The sequence below is a fragment of the Patella vulgata genome, chromosome 1 (genome assembly GCF_932274485.2).
Source record: "Patella vulgata chromosome 1, xgPatVulg1.2, whole genome shotgun sequence".
NCBI classification, from domain to species: Eukaryota; Metazoa; Mollusca; class Gastropoda; family Patellidae; genus Patella; species Patella vulgata.
Window position 1 is genome coordinate 37569012 of NC_065879.2, and position 14030 is coordinate 37583041.

The 14030-nt window shown below is 34.6% G+C and overlaps 1 protein-coding gene across 1 annotated transcript in view; it reads right to left on the minus strand.

The window, feature by feature from the left end:
- Window positions 1–14030, minus strand: part of LOC126816216 (uncharacterized) — an 86261-nt gene that overhangs the window by 2667 nt on the left and 69564 nt on the right. Inside the window, exons 8-15 of the mRNA XM_050542515.1 lie at window positions 6976–7143; window positions 6454–6543; window positions 5269–5363; window positions 4950–5033; window positions 4496–4664; window positions 1984–2048; window positions 1726–1797; window positions 477–646 (exon numbers count right to left, since the gene is read on the minus strand). Coding sequence (XP_050398472.1) covers window positions 477–646; window positions 1726–1797; window positions 1984–2048; window positions 4496–4664; window positions 4950–5033; window positions 5269–5363; window positions 6454–6543; window positions 6976–7143 — 913 coding nt within the window. The remainder of the gene's footprint in view (window positions 1–476; window positions 647–1725; window positions 1798–1983; window positions 2049–4495; window positions 4665–4949; window positions 5034–5268; window positions 5364–6453; window positions 6544–6975; window positions 7144–14030) is intronic.

A 14030-nucleotide genomic window follows, 5' to 3' on the forward strand; every position in this document is an offset into this window, starting at 1 on the left:
CGTCTGGTATCTTGGTAATATTAGTAGTCATTGTCTTACAAATAATGAGACGAAGAATATCTAGCAACCATTCAAAGATATATAGATTATTATATGGAGATAAACAAAAGTTATAGCCTTACATTAGTTTATAAAGGAGCTCTATGATTTGTGACATTAGTGAGCGTCGGGGCCATTCGCAAACTCTATCAAATAACTACGCCTAACAATGGTCGTTAATTGAGGCGGCAATGTGTCAGATGTTAGCGGTATGTCGTAATTACATTATAAAGATGGAATTTTGTCTGTCCAATTTTAGTGACATTCAGCGTTTTCATACTAAAGGCACCATTTCCACTAGCAAGATGACTAGTTTTCAATGTTGAACTATTCTCAAGAAAGCCTGCACCGACTGCCACCGAGAACAAAAGAAGAATTTCCCGGATCGCAAAAACAAACCTACACAAAATTGAAAGACTTTTCTTTTGTATACATACCTAAAATAGTTTCGGCCTTTTTACGAAGACTTTTAATTTTCATTTCTCCTATTTTATAAGCACAGGCTTGACCAGGCCATGTGATGTAACGATCAACTTCTGCTTCTATTTGACTTTTGGGAAAATCACTATAATTACTTAAAAACTCTATAGCTCGCTCTCTCGTCCACCTGGAAAATAAATACATTGTACATTAATTGGAATAACGATAGGTTGCCATGCAACGAAACATACACCCACAGCAGCTAAATCGTCCGGGCAGTCAACAAGAGTTGTCGCATATTTTTACTTTTTTCGGTAATGAAACATTTATAATACACTAAAATCTGATTAAGAGTAACATCTCATTAAGTAATTATTAGAAAATCATTACAATTTGTTTGGTTTTTATAAAGTTCTGCCCCATGCTAACGTTTAGTATACGAAACATTTAATATCATGGATTTAGCTGTTCTAGTTATCAAAATTCATTGAAAATCAATATACTTGTTGTCTCAAGTCCTTAAACTATGTGTATCAATCTGAAGTCAATCGGATGATAACTTTAGCCTCTAGAGCATCCCCAAGATACTTTGAAGTGATTAAGGGCAATAACTCTGGCACTAATTATCGAAAATCGCTGAAAATCAATAGGTATCTTCGTCTCATGACCTTAAACACTGTGTATAAATTTAACGTCAATAGGATATTAACTGTGGCCTCTAGAGCGTCCACAAGATTTTTTGAAGTGATCAAGGGCCATAACTCTGGCAGTAATTATCGGAAATCGCGGAAATCACTAGGCTTTATCGTCTTGTGACCTTAAACACCGTGTAAAAATTTTAAAGTCAATCGGATAATAACTTTAGCCTCTATGTAAATTCGAGAGATGTCACTGTCCGGGTAAACCTCCCGCCTTGCATGGTCGTTATATTAATAACAGCCTTCTTAAGGGCAAACAGTTTTAAAAGTTTGTAATGTGTCTGATTAACCGAATAAAACTTTTCCGCCGAGACTATACCCTTGAGCACATTTGCTTGGTGTACTTATGTCCTCGGGTCTGAATACGCTAACCGCCTGAATGTAAATTATAAGTTTAAAAGAAAACATTACGTGCGCCGTCAAAAGCACTTGGACTTTTGATATTATCAACAGACGACAGCTTTTCAATTGTTTATAAAATGGCGCTGTCGGCTGACGTTAATAAATAAAATGTCGGCATCAATGAAAGAAATGTCAGGACAACTGATGGACATATTTTTTTACTTACCCAAACGCGTGGATTCCGGTGTCTATCACGAGTCTACAGGCTCGAAATATTTCTGAACAATATTTTCCAAACCTGAAATAATACCATTTAATATTTGAAATACTTTGAATTGTACATGTTTGTTACAGCAGAATGATTTCTAAAATAGTGTAGAAGTTTTAATCAATTCACGGAGTTGAAGAACGTATAATGTCTACGATTTTTGAAAACCGCCGTTGTCAATGTAACCTCAGTAAATAATATTTGTCATTAACTTACTTTTCAAATGGATCGTTGTATAATCCCATTTCATCTCCAAGATACTCAGCATACAGAGCCCAACCCTGAAAGTACACAATGGACATACAGAAAATTCGATATAAAGAATGCACCTCTAGTCGTTCGGGTGATACAAAAACCCGAGGCCAAGTGTACAGGTTACTGTGTTGGTAGAAGTACCATTGACAGATGGAATTCGACAAAGAGTAGGTGGTTACGCCCCTGTCTGGCGTATGCCCGTCATCATAACCATGATGTTGAGGAAAAGTAGGACGTTAATCCCCATTTCATTTCATTATCGTGCAGCAACTGATGCCAACTTTGTCAAAACCAATAAAATTCGCCGGGAACATTGTTTTTAGTGCAGTTGTAGATGACGTATACTTGTCGTATTATATTAAAATATGTGGTATACATATGTATGATATTGTTTATTATAAGAAAGATTAGGTCATAGACTTTAATCTGCTTGTGTATGTTATTACACGTGGTTTAACAGGAAATAAACAATGTTATATACACGTGTTTACACCATATTGAACAATCCATCAACATGATCAACATATTTCTAACAGTTTTCTTAAATGCTGTTCAACCCCAAGCAAATACATATCATTCTTATTTTAAGGAAATGTTTTGGAATCAGGGATTCAAATTTTAAGTCTGTTGTGTTCAGCATTTTAAATATAAAACCAAAACAAATTTAGTATTTATTATATCGGATACCCCGCATCTAAATATACTCTTCAAAAAAAGTAGGGGATATTCAGAAACAATACAAAACTGCGGAAATGCACTGCTGTTTTTATTAGAGGTAACCAGTGTATGTTAATAACAGGCCAATTGCCTACACATGAACATAAACAGTTTATATGGGCGGTTTATCTGACGGCCCCATTTCACTCGCAAAGAGATACACCGTCAAAAGTGAAAATGGACGTTTTTGATTTTTGTCTTAATAATGAGTAATTGCTCCACCAATCTTCAGACATTCAGCAGTTCGTCGTGGCATGCTCCTAATCAACCGTCCAATCACGATTTGGGGCAATCTGACCCACCCCTCTTGGAGTGCCACGGCCAATTCTTGAGTGTTGTCGGTTGACGTTGACGTCGACAAACAGGTCTCCCGATCAAATTAAACGTAACACAAGTAAGCAAAGATAGGCTAAACAGTAAATCTTATGCAAGAACCGATAGGAAAGCAAACATGGATAGATAAACCAACACGCGGCAGTTTTCATCAACCCTTCCTTGAAGTGTCAAATTTGACAATGAACCCCTCCCACGTGTATGACGCTATTGCCTGTCGCATGTGCAGCTCAGTGGTTCTGTTGGGACGATAAGTTCTTCATCTGTGAACATACTCTCAAAGCATGTCAAATGTCCATGGCTATTTATCATATCGCAATCTGCATATGTATTTGCATTTCAATAACCCCTAGGTTTTTTGGAAGAGTATACATTGATTAACCGTACAATACCACTATAGATTCGGTCAGTTATATATCAATGAAGTCAAAAGACCGCGCGTATAACAGAAGGTACAGCTAACTGGCTGATGATTGTATCGTTATTAAAACAAAACAAAAAATGTCAATGTTACATTATACTGCAGTGTTTAATGGTTGTATTGATGCAATGTTCAAAACAAAATAGATGTTTGTTTAATGAAATAATATATTTGTGAGAAACTGGTGCTCTTTGATATACCCTGTTTGAATGTAAACATCAAATGTATCAATCACACACCTATAGACTTTCAAATTATATTATAATAAATTCCATATTTTGATGCATATAAAGTTGCAGGTCTGCAAGAATGATGCTTACATGTATATACTGGTTTCTAACCATAAAAAGCAATCTGTCGTATTTTCCTAATTACCCTATACATGTAATAGCTTTTAAAGGACCATATTGGTGTCAGTCATTATCGCATAATGTGATAGAACTGGTTAAACTGGTTAAAAATAGAAAAGTCCGTGCATTACCATGTTTTTACTAATATATAAGTATAGAATGAATAAAAGCAAGGGAATTTACGGATTATTTCCATTGTTCTCGTTTTCCCTTATCCAGTGGCATTCAAATACGTTTTTAAATTATCAGATATCCTCTCATATAGCCTCACATGACAGCTTTTGGTCTTCGAAGGAATTATCAGTGAGCAGAAATTAGCCCGTGTATCTGTTATCAGTTATATAGAAGGATAACACGTGTTTTCCTTTTGCGTTCGTCACTTCCCTTTCTTGAAATCTTCAACGGAGCTATCGTAGAAATGATCTCTGTGTTAAAATTATATTTGGAACGTGTTTAATCAGTTCTAACACAAGTGATAATGATTGACACCAATATTGCCCTTTAAGTGTAATAAGAACAACTCAATTTTTATGGGGACATTCTTCAATTAGTACACTCTTGATTCGACAAAGAGGTCAAGAAGAACAATAAGTGAAGATCAGGAATGTGTCGTACACGATCGCTGCGAGTATTTGTAAAGTAAATTACTTACCTCTGTATAGGCACTGTAAACAGGGAAGTGAAATGGTACAGAATATAATTTACTGATCATGCTATGAGTTCTATAAGCTGGTACATCATATAGAGCTGTATAAGCTTCTTGAAAATGATGACCAGGATCGGTCTCGTGTATAGCCAATGGTAACATCATAAACGTTGATCTGAAACAATAAGACTCATTATCAATAATACACCAAGAGGTCAATAATATGTGCGATTTTATGTGTTTATTTGATCAGCCGCATTAAATTTTAAAAAAAATATTAAGTTCATAAATCCTTCAATTTGAGATGTACTATAGCTGAGAGCAAAAGCTTTTCCCTATATGAAACTATGAAAACAGAAAAATAAAGTTCTACCTTATACAATACCTTTACATTAATATCACAATACATAAATCAAATACTGGCAGATGTGGCTGAAAATTTGTTGATATTTAAACAAACCTTTTTCTTGGTTCTTTTAAATTAACATAAAAGACATTTCTACCATAAGAACCCCACGGGCCATCTTTCTCTACCGGAACAATACTGTAATAAAAATAAATAATCTATGTATACTCTTAGACAGATTTCCCTTTACTTCATTTAAGATGAGAAACACTACTGGCTATTAAAAGTTCCAAATTTAAAGTGATCTGGTTTGAAGGGAATGAATTTGTATATTTAAGTACATATAAGGAATATATGATATTGAGTAAATAAAGATGGCTTGGTTCATGTAACTTCATAAATTTATTATTTAATAAAACAAAATTCTACTTACGCAATTTTAGGTAATGAAATATTGTTAAAAAGCCTTGATAATTTAGGTCTGATTTTATGATTTAAAATTTCTTTATACTTGAATAAAAGCTCTTCCTGTAAAACATGGAATTTAAAACTAAAAGTGGGGAAATGGCTTGCTGGATGCAATTCCTTAGCATATTAAAAAATAAGCAACATATGTAATTTTAACATTGCCATAATAAATGAATTTATCGCATGTCCATGACATCCTGATGGCTAAAATGATAGATTGCCAGTCAACGAAACATGCGCCCACAGCAGGTAAGTCGTTCGGCAGTCAATTAGGGTTGTCGCATATTTTTTCTTTTGTCGGTAAAGAAAACATTTGCAACAAACTAAAATCTGATTTTTTTGTTCTAAACAATATTTATTCACATAAACTGAATTGGAGAACAGACAGAAGCCTATAGATCCCCTCTCCGTAAAAGTACAAACATAAATATATATTTAAAAGATGTAAAAATTTTTTTAAAAAAGTAAAGTAGAGAATGATTAAATTATAAGATGGCTAAATCTGATTAAGAGTAACAACCCATTAAGTAACTATCAGAAAGCATTAGAATTTATTTGTTTGGCGGACAGTTCTGTCACATGCTAATGCTTAGTACACGAAACATTTAATATCATGAAGTTAGCTGTTTTAAGTTATCGGATGACCTTAAACACTGTATATAAATTTTAAAGTCAATGGGATGAGAGCACCCACAACAATTTTCGAAGTGATCAAGGACCATAACGCTGACATTATAATTATCGGAAATCAATAGGTTTCTTCGCCGCATGCTCGTGAACACTGTGTATAAATTTGAAGTTAATCGGATATTCACTTTAGCCTCTATCGGAAATCGTTGAAAGTCAATAAGTTTCTTTGTCGTCTCATGACCTTAAACATCGGTTATTAACTTTAGCCACTAGAGTGTCCACAAGCAATTGTGGACGGCGGACAAACGGGCAGGGTTGACGACAATATACGACAGCATTTCAATGTGGGCGTATAAAAATGGAATGAAATGGGGTTTAACGTCCTACGTTTCTGCATGGACTGGGGATGATGGCCAAATGTTTGTGGGTGAATAGCCGACTGTTGGTCCTGCCCTTTTCTACACGAAGATTGACATTCACAACTGGTCATTTATTTTCATCATAATAATATAATCTTTACCTTTGAGTGATTATAGAATTTAGGAATGTATTTAGCATATTGGAAAAAAGACTTTAAATCTTCGCTTGGAAACCCAACTGACTCCATAATCTGAAAATAATAAAACAATAATATATGTTTTTCTAAAAACATACCATATACAATCATCGTGAGATATATGTTATATCAATTAGTATCAAAGTTCCGAAGCACCGACAAACCAAATGGCTTATCTCTGCTTAGGTTAAGCAGTAAAGGCTCACTACTCACTGAATTTACCAAATGGGCATCTACATCAAAGCTACTTCAAATATATGCCGATTTATTGTGTTCCAAAATGAGTGACAGGCAGACGGGCAGACAGGAAAACCCGTCTAATAGTTCACTGCTTTCTCCGAAAAACTGGGGACAATAAAGGTTTATTTATCAAATGTATTTGTTTGTCAAATGTATCTAAGTTTAATATTTTTTGTCATGGTTCATCGATTTAAAATCCTGAACCATGTCAACATTCTAGTAATACTACCTTTGCTAGAATCTTACGTTTTTCATTTCTCTTTCAATCCGATCCACTTCTTTTACTCCCAATTCAAATATTTCTTCAGGCGATATATCATATCCTATATACCATTTTAAACAAGCACGATAATACTTATCACCATTGGGATACGAATGCACACCCGGTGAAGGTCGGGTAGCTGCTGCATAGTCCTACAAATAACAAATAATCATTAATGATCTCAACAATTGCATTTAATTTACCTAAGGGTAACCTTTCACAAAGCGTGCGTAATAGACCATAACGTACGCCAATGTGTACACGGGACCTCGGTTTTTCGTCCCATCTGAACGACTAGACAGCTGTCCTTGTCAGGACCTCCGTACGGCATCACTGACAAGGGGGAACCGCGAAAAAATAATTTAACAAATCGGTCTTCGTGTAGTTTTCTGCAGACACTCAAATTTCGGTATTTACAACACGCTAAATTATCATTATCTTCCAAAATCTTACTGAAATAGGAATGGTAAGAAAAAATTAATTTTAGTTTTTAAAAGACTATATTATTATATCGGTTCACTTCTGTCTAATGTACCCCGCGAAAAAAAGTTATTTTCCGATTGACCCTATTTTTTGTGTCCAAGAATTGCTATAATATGGACGTTGACAGAATGTAACAATTAACAGACAAAATGTTCTAGTACTTTTTTTATTGATCCACTAAAGTGGATTTCAAATATTCTTCAAATAACAACTTAGCTGCTGTTGGGCGTACAATAATGTGGGTATATATTGTCGTCATAACTACTAAAACAAACACGTAGGAAATACCTTTTCACGCATAATTTTATTTTTCGCTGGTAAAAGTGCTATTACCTATCTCATTATTAAAACTAATTGAGTATCATAAAACATATTAAATATTTTAATGAAATGTAACCCACAATTCCCCGATTTTGTTCAATATATTAAAGAAATAAAGATGTATTTGTGAATGATATTTACCAAACTATTATCACTATGTTTTTCCGATTAAACGAGTTATCGTTCTTGAATTTAATGAACAAAATGCCAGTTATTCTCATAGACATACTAATGACGTGTCTATTCTGCATACCCACTGGTATTTGTGTGTGTGTTGTAAAACTCTGATTATTCCCGATTTTGTGAAATAATGTCAAATTTTCAAGGTAATATACACGGAAAGGTATCTTTGCATCATATTGTAGTTGTGAATTATAATTCAAATAAGAAATTGATATATTTATTAAAATATTATCTCTAATTTTCTCCGATAAAACGAGTTATGGTTCCAGTTTTGTGTTAAGTAGCATACATTAGAAGGATCATCATCGATTTTACGTACTTTATATAAACCCACCTAAGTGGATTTCAAATATTCAATAAGTTTTCTTTCGACATAGTTGCCGTGAGACGTACACTGTGGGTATATTGTCGTCATACCACAGTATTCAGAGTAAAGGCGACACATTTTAATGTACACAGATTTTAAGACGGTAAAAGAGATACACCAATTCCTATCAATAGAACTATTTCTTAAAAAAGACTATAAATTAATTTATTTCCTAAAAGTAATCTTTGTTTTGTAGTATATTAGGAGAATGAATATCCATCTTTGAGAGACATTGAAATTAGTATGTATGGACTAAGACTAGTAATTATTTCCCCTTATTTCACGAATGTAGTGCGAGTTATAAATAGACAATTTTTCTCTTAATTTTTTTCTCCCCTCTTCCTGCATTTTTGGGTTGACTTTTTGGTCTAGAATTGGAGAAAAGGGATCAAATTTGCAATTTCATAGCAGTTTTGGGTAATACTGATGATATTACAGCGGAGGGATAGGGGGTGTAAAGTGTCTTTCTGCAGAGCAATCATTGTGTCGGAAGTGAGATTTTCACCCCTGTCAACTTCAAATCTGTGTAGCAAAAAATCTAAATGGTCAACCCCCTACAAAATTATGATGAGGAGATTGCCAAATGTTGTCCCCATTGTGCCTATAAAGATTGGAACCAACGGAATGTTGAGCAAAAAGCTACAACCTGTGATGTTACAGTCATTTAACATTGAAGTCAATGGGCAAATAATTGCTAGTCTGAGTCCGTATAATTTTCTCCCATGAAACGAGTTATCGTTCTTGAATTCCGATTCACCTTAATCTATTTAATATATATAGAGAAAGAGAAAAATGGGGTTTAATGTCCACTCGACACAACGTAGATCATTTCGGGACTAACATGTTCAAATTTATTTCAATAATTCGCTTGTGCGTAGGGGTCTTTAGCAGTGGCAGGACCCGGAGAAAACCCAAAAGAGTATTTCATGACATTGTCTGTGATATCACCCTGGCCCTGGGTAGAAGCAAACGTTAAGCCCGATCTCAAGTCAGAATACTAAACTAACCATTTTATTTAATCTAGATTTACGTGGAATTATAGCCCTGCAAATAATAAGATGAATAATATTCTTTTATCTTTTCGACATAGCTGCTGTTGGGCGTACGATATGTGGGTATATTGTCGTCAAACCAAACACAGTATAAGAAATACCTTTTAAAGTACACACCGTTTTTGGCAAACGAGATAATATCAATAAAACTATTTCTTGAAATAAACAATAAAACAATTACCGTTATTCAAAAGTAATCGTCAATTTCTTGATATTAGTGGATATAAAGAGAATAAACATGCATTATATAAAGATATTTATTAAAATATGAAACGAGTTATCTCAAATTTGGAAAGAGTAATGATAATGTTGGTTGTTCTCCATACCTTTTATAAATGATTTAAAACTATTTTCTGTATCCTTGATGTTTGTTTTTGTTGTAAAATTTAAAATATGCTTGATTTTGTTTATAGAATCTCACATATTCAAGGCAATCTAGACGGACATGTACTTTGAATTTAACCTTATATTGTTGTGATTTGTAAATTCAAATGAGATTGTACAAACATGTTGACGAAATTAGTATTGAAATCAATGGATACATATCAAGTTACATTTCTTGATTATTGATAAAATAGTGTTTTAACAGTGATGACACTCGAGAGATAAATCAATGAGATATTTACAGATTTCTTACATGTCATTAGCCGACTTGTAGGGACAGAAAAATAAAATAGGATGTGAAACCCCACTTTATAAAAGAAAAATCGCTGCATACAACACTAAAGCTCTATAATCTCTCGTTTTTGTTACATGTCAATATATTAGCATATAATATATAGTAAATATGTATTTTTTCATGTTAATATGTGCTTACTTGCCATCTACAGCTTTCTCACGAAATATGGAGTTATCGTTATTGGATATTGAAAGCTTCAAAAGTAATGTCGAAACGATATTTATTTATCTTTGTTTTCTGTGTGAAGACTTAGATGTTATATGTATTTTATTATTTGGCTACAGAAAGACAGACTACAATTTCCGAAGTTAGGTATTTTATAGTTTTAATAATTGACGTAATAAAAAAAAAGAAAAAAAAAAGAACTAGTGTTTATTTATTTATTTATATTAACTTACTTATACTTAATTGTTTGTACCGTAACTAAAATACTGTAATTATGGTTTGTCTATCTATTACTTGAAATTGCACATATTATTATTATACACCCTACTCAGAAGGAAGCAAATTAATATAAGCTTTGCTTGTTTTTATGTCCTCTTCTTTATGCCTTTAAATTGTACAATATTTTCGAAACAAATACAGTTTGATAATAATAAAAAAAAATTGTGATTTTTATTTTTTATAAACCAATAAAAATAACCCGCGACAAAATAGCACTAACTTTACTGATAGATACATCACTAAACTGACAAAGCGTCTTTGTATTAAGCGAGAGAATTCTTTGGAGCCAATGGTCTGGTTACCGTAGATTGTAAACACGTGTTTATTATCATATATCCCTATGCACAATAAACAATACCCTATTCCTGGATAGTTTCAAAGATTTACATTGTGTCAATAGTTTCACATTTCGTTTGATTGAAATAAATTCATACATATGGCTACTTTAAGCTTCGTGAACTATATACTACAAGTATTGCCAGTTTAAAACTTACTACCAAATATGACCCTTTTGTGAGAAAATATCAAAAGGAATTATAAAACAAATGGAAATTCTAACACATGCAAACTGTTTACATTTGTTAGTGAATATGTAGGGTTGTAACCCATACCCTTGTCGGATCAACCTACTCTAATATCACGTGCATACACAAGGAGCAGGAGTCGTTATGAAACTACGTACATGTTTTAAGTTATACTTAAACATATACCTTAGAGAATATCGCACCTTTTAACATATATTTACCGTGTGCAGCTGAAAGTATAGTTCAGTTTGAACTTTAAATACCTTTTTATCTGTGTAGTTTTTGCTACGACACTAACTGTACTTAATGGAGATGGAACAGTGTTCTTTAAATGAAGATTTTTTTCCAATGTAGAATCGTATTCAAGTATTCAAGACACTGATCTAGTCATTTGAGACAAATCTTTGGAATAACGCCGAATTAAAGTGATTTACATGAAATTGGGAAAAGAAGAAAATAGATGCCTAGTTATTTTGCCCAACATTTCTTTCTTAGAAATAGCAATCATATAATACCCTTCTTGAGAGATATTTGTAATGAAGCGACACAAACTAATTAAAGTTAAATCTTTAATTCGTGTTTTTTTTTTTTCGGATTCGATATTTCTTTTGGATACTGTACTTTGACAGATTCGAGCATCAAGTTCGACGTGATCTCTGATCCCACACGATCACACGATATCTGTTTGGAGTCGTGTTGGCTCAGTGAGTAAGACGTAGGCTCGCTAACTTGCAGGTTCCATGTTCGATTCAGGTGTTGGGCAAGAATTAAAGTTTATTCGGGTTTCTCGGCGTGATTTTCCCATATCAGGACAGTGGGCCTGACAAGGGATAACGTATGGCCGTTCGGATTGGGGAGAGAGAGAAATGGGGTTTAATGTCCACTCGTCACAAACTAGGTCATTTTGGGACTAACACATGGTTCAATTTTATTTCTTTAATTCGCTTGCGCGTAGGGGTCTTTAGCAGTGGGAGGAAACTGGAGGGCCCGGAGAAAACCCACGAGGTTGGACAGGCGACCCTACTCCTTGTCACGTACAACCGGGGAATCGAAACCCCGTCAGTTGACTCAATGACAGACCATATGCTACAGCGCGCGCGTGCTAACCATTCGCCCGCCCCCCCCCCCCGTTCGGATGGGACGAAAAGCCGAGGTCCCATGTATACATTTGCGTGAAGGTAAAGAGTAGGCCGTAGCGTTGCTGTCCGGGTACAATTTCAATCATGGCACGCGTATGCCCGTCTTACGAAGCCAAGGGAAAAGTATAGTGACAAAGGGCGGTTTCGCCAAGCAGGGACAGACGTGAAATTTTTGGTAAAATTACTAGCACTGAAAAGATTATGGTGCCCCCATAATGTATGTAATTCGAAATAAATATAAAATATTAAAACTTAAAACTTAAAAAAACCTGTTTTAGCTTTCGATGTGATGCAAAGCTTATACAAGGGGCCCTATGCTGGATATCGTCGTCTATGGCGTGAGCCCTTATTGTGCTCCATACGGTATTGGAAAAAAGCCTCCTTGATATCCTCTTTCCCTCGGTGCTAAATAGTTATACTTCTGTTTTATACTTCATATAAGCTCCGCTAATTAACCAATGACACAATATTGAATTATGCATTCCTTCGGTGCATTTGGTGAAAAGAATTTGTATGGACAGCTGACAGAAAAGACAGGTTTCCCGGCAACGTAACATACACCCACAGCAAGGTAAGTCGTTTAGGCAGTCCATTGAGGTTGTAGCATATTTATTGTTTTGCAGGTAAGGTATGCATTTACAAGACACTAACTGGGTGGCGATTTAAAAAGTGATCATGGGCAATGACCCCGAAATTATCGGCGTCTTCGTCTCATGAACATTAACATTCTGTATAAATTTAAAGATTTTCGGATAATAACTGAAGTCTCTAGAGCGTCTACAAGCAATAGTGGACGACGGACGAACAAACGGATAGAGGTGACAATTATACTACCACATTGGAACGTGGGCGTATAAAACGGGCGTAAAATGTGTAAAGACGACATCCACCCTTTCCCTTGATTCGACCACTGGTAAAGTCGAATGTTGATTGATAAAAACGTTGAAGCTACTGGCTAGAGTCATACTAAACTTAGGCTGTCTGTCTACAGTTATAATAGCTCCGCCTGAGAGCAGACACTAAGCTAGTTGACCGACATTTTAAGTCCTAAATCGACGATTTTAGTCGAAAACACTAAGTATACTTCAAGAATTGTGTTATGTATTTATTCTGCTTCCATTTAATAAAATTGAAAAAGTTTATTTAGTCTTTGTGTCTATGACAGATGTTAAACGAAGTAGACACGCATTACAACACAACATACCAAATTTTGGATATGGGGGTCATTTAGGACAGAGATCTATTCTAGAGAAATGAAGTAGCTGGATCTCTTGTGTGCAGAATGGGCTAGAGTATCTGAACAATTATGAATATTACACTCCTTATAGAACATTGGTAATATAAATCGGCTAGAAACAGCCAATATTACATACTATGGGTGTAACCAATACATTTGTTATCTGCTGGTAATACAAAAAAAAACCCCAAAACACTGAATACATGTACTTCTTGTTTGACGCGTGTTTCTAGAGAATAACGTCAACAATATTACACAAATCATGTGTTGAGAACAACAGACGGTCGGAAGCTGCAATAAGCTTTCAATATTACAAGACCGGAAGACCTTCGTATCATCAAAAACACTGCCTAAAGCTTGAACCCCATTTCCTTTCATGATGTAACAAATAATAAAGAACAAACCCTGTCTCTATTTCATCGGTCACGTTTTTGTAGTATCCTATTCTATATCCAAATTCCTGACAGCTGGTCACATGTTTAAAATATGCAAACACATATATCTTATAGCTTCACAAAATGTTTGTTAGAATCTAGAACATATTGTACAAATAGGTTGCCATGCAGCGAAGTATACGCCCACAGCATCTACGTCGTCCCTGTAGTCCATA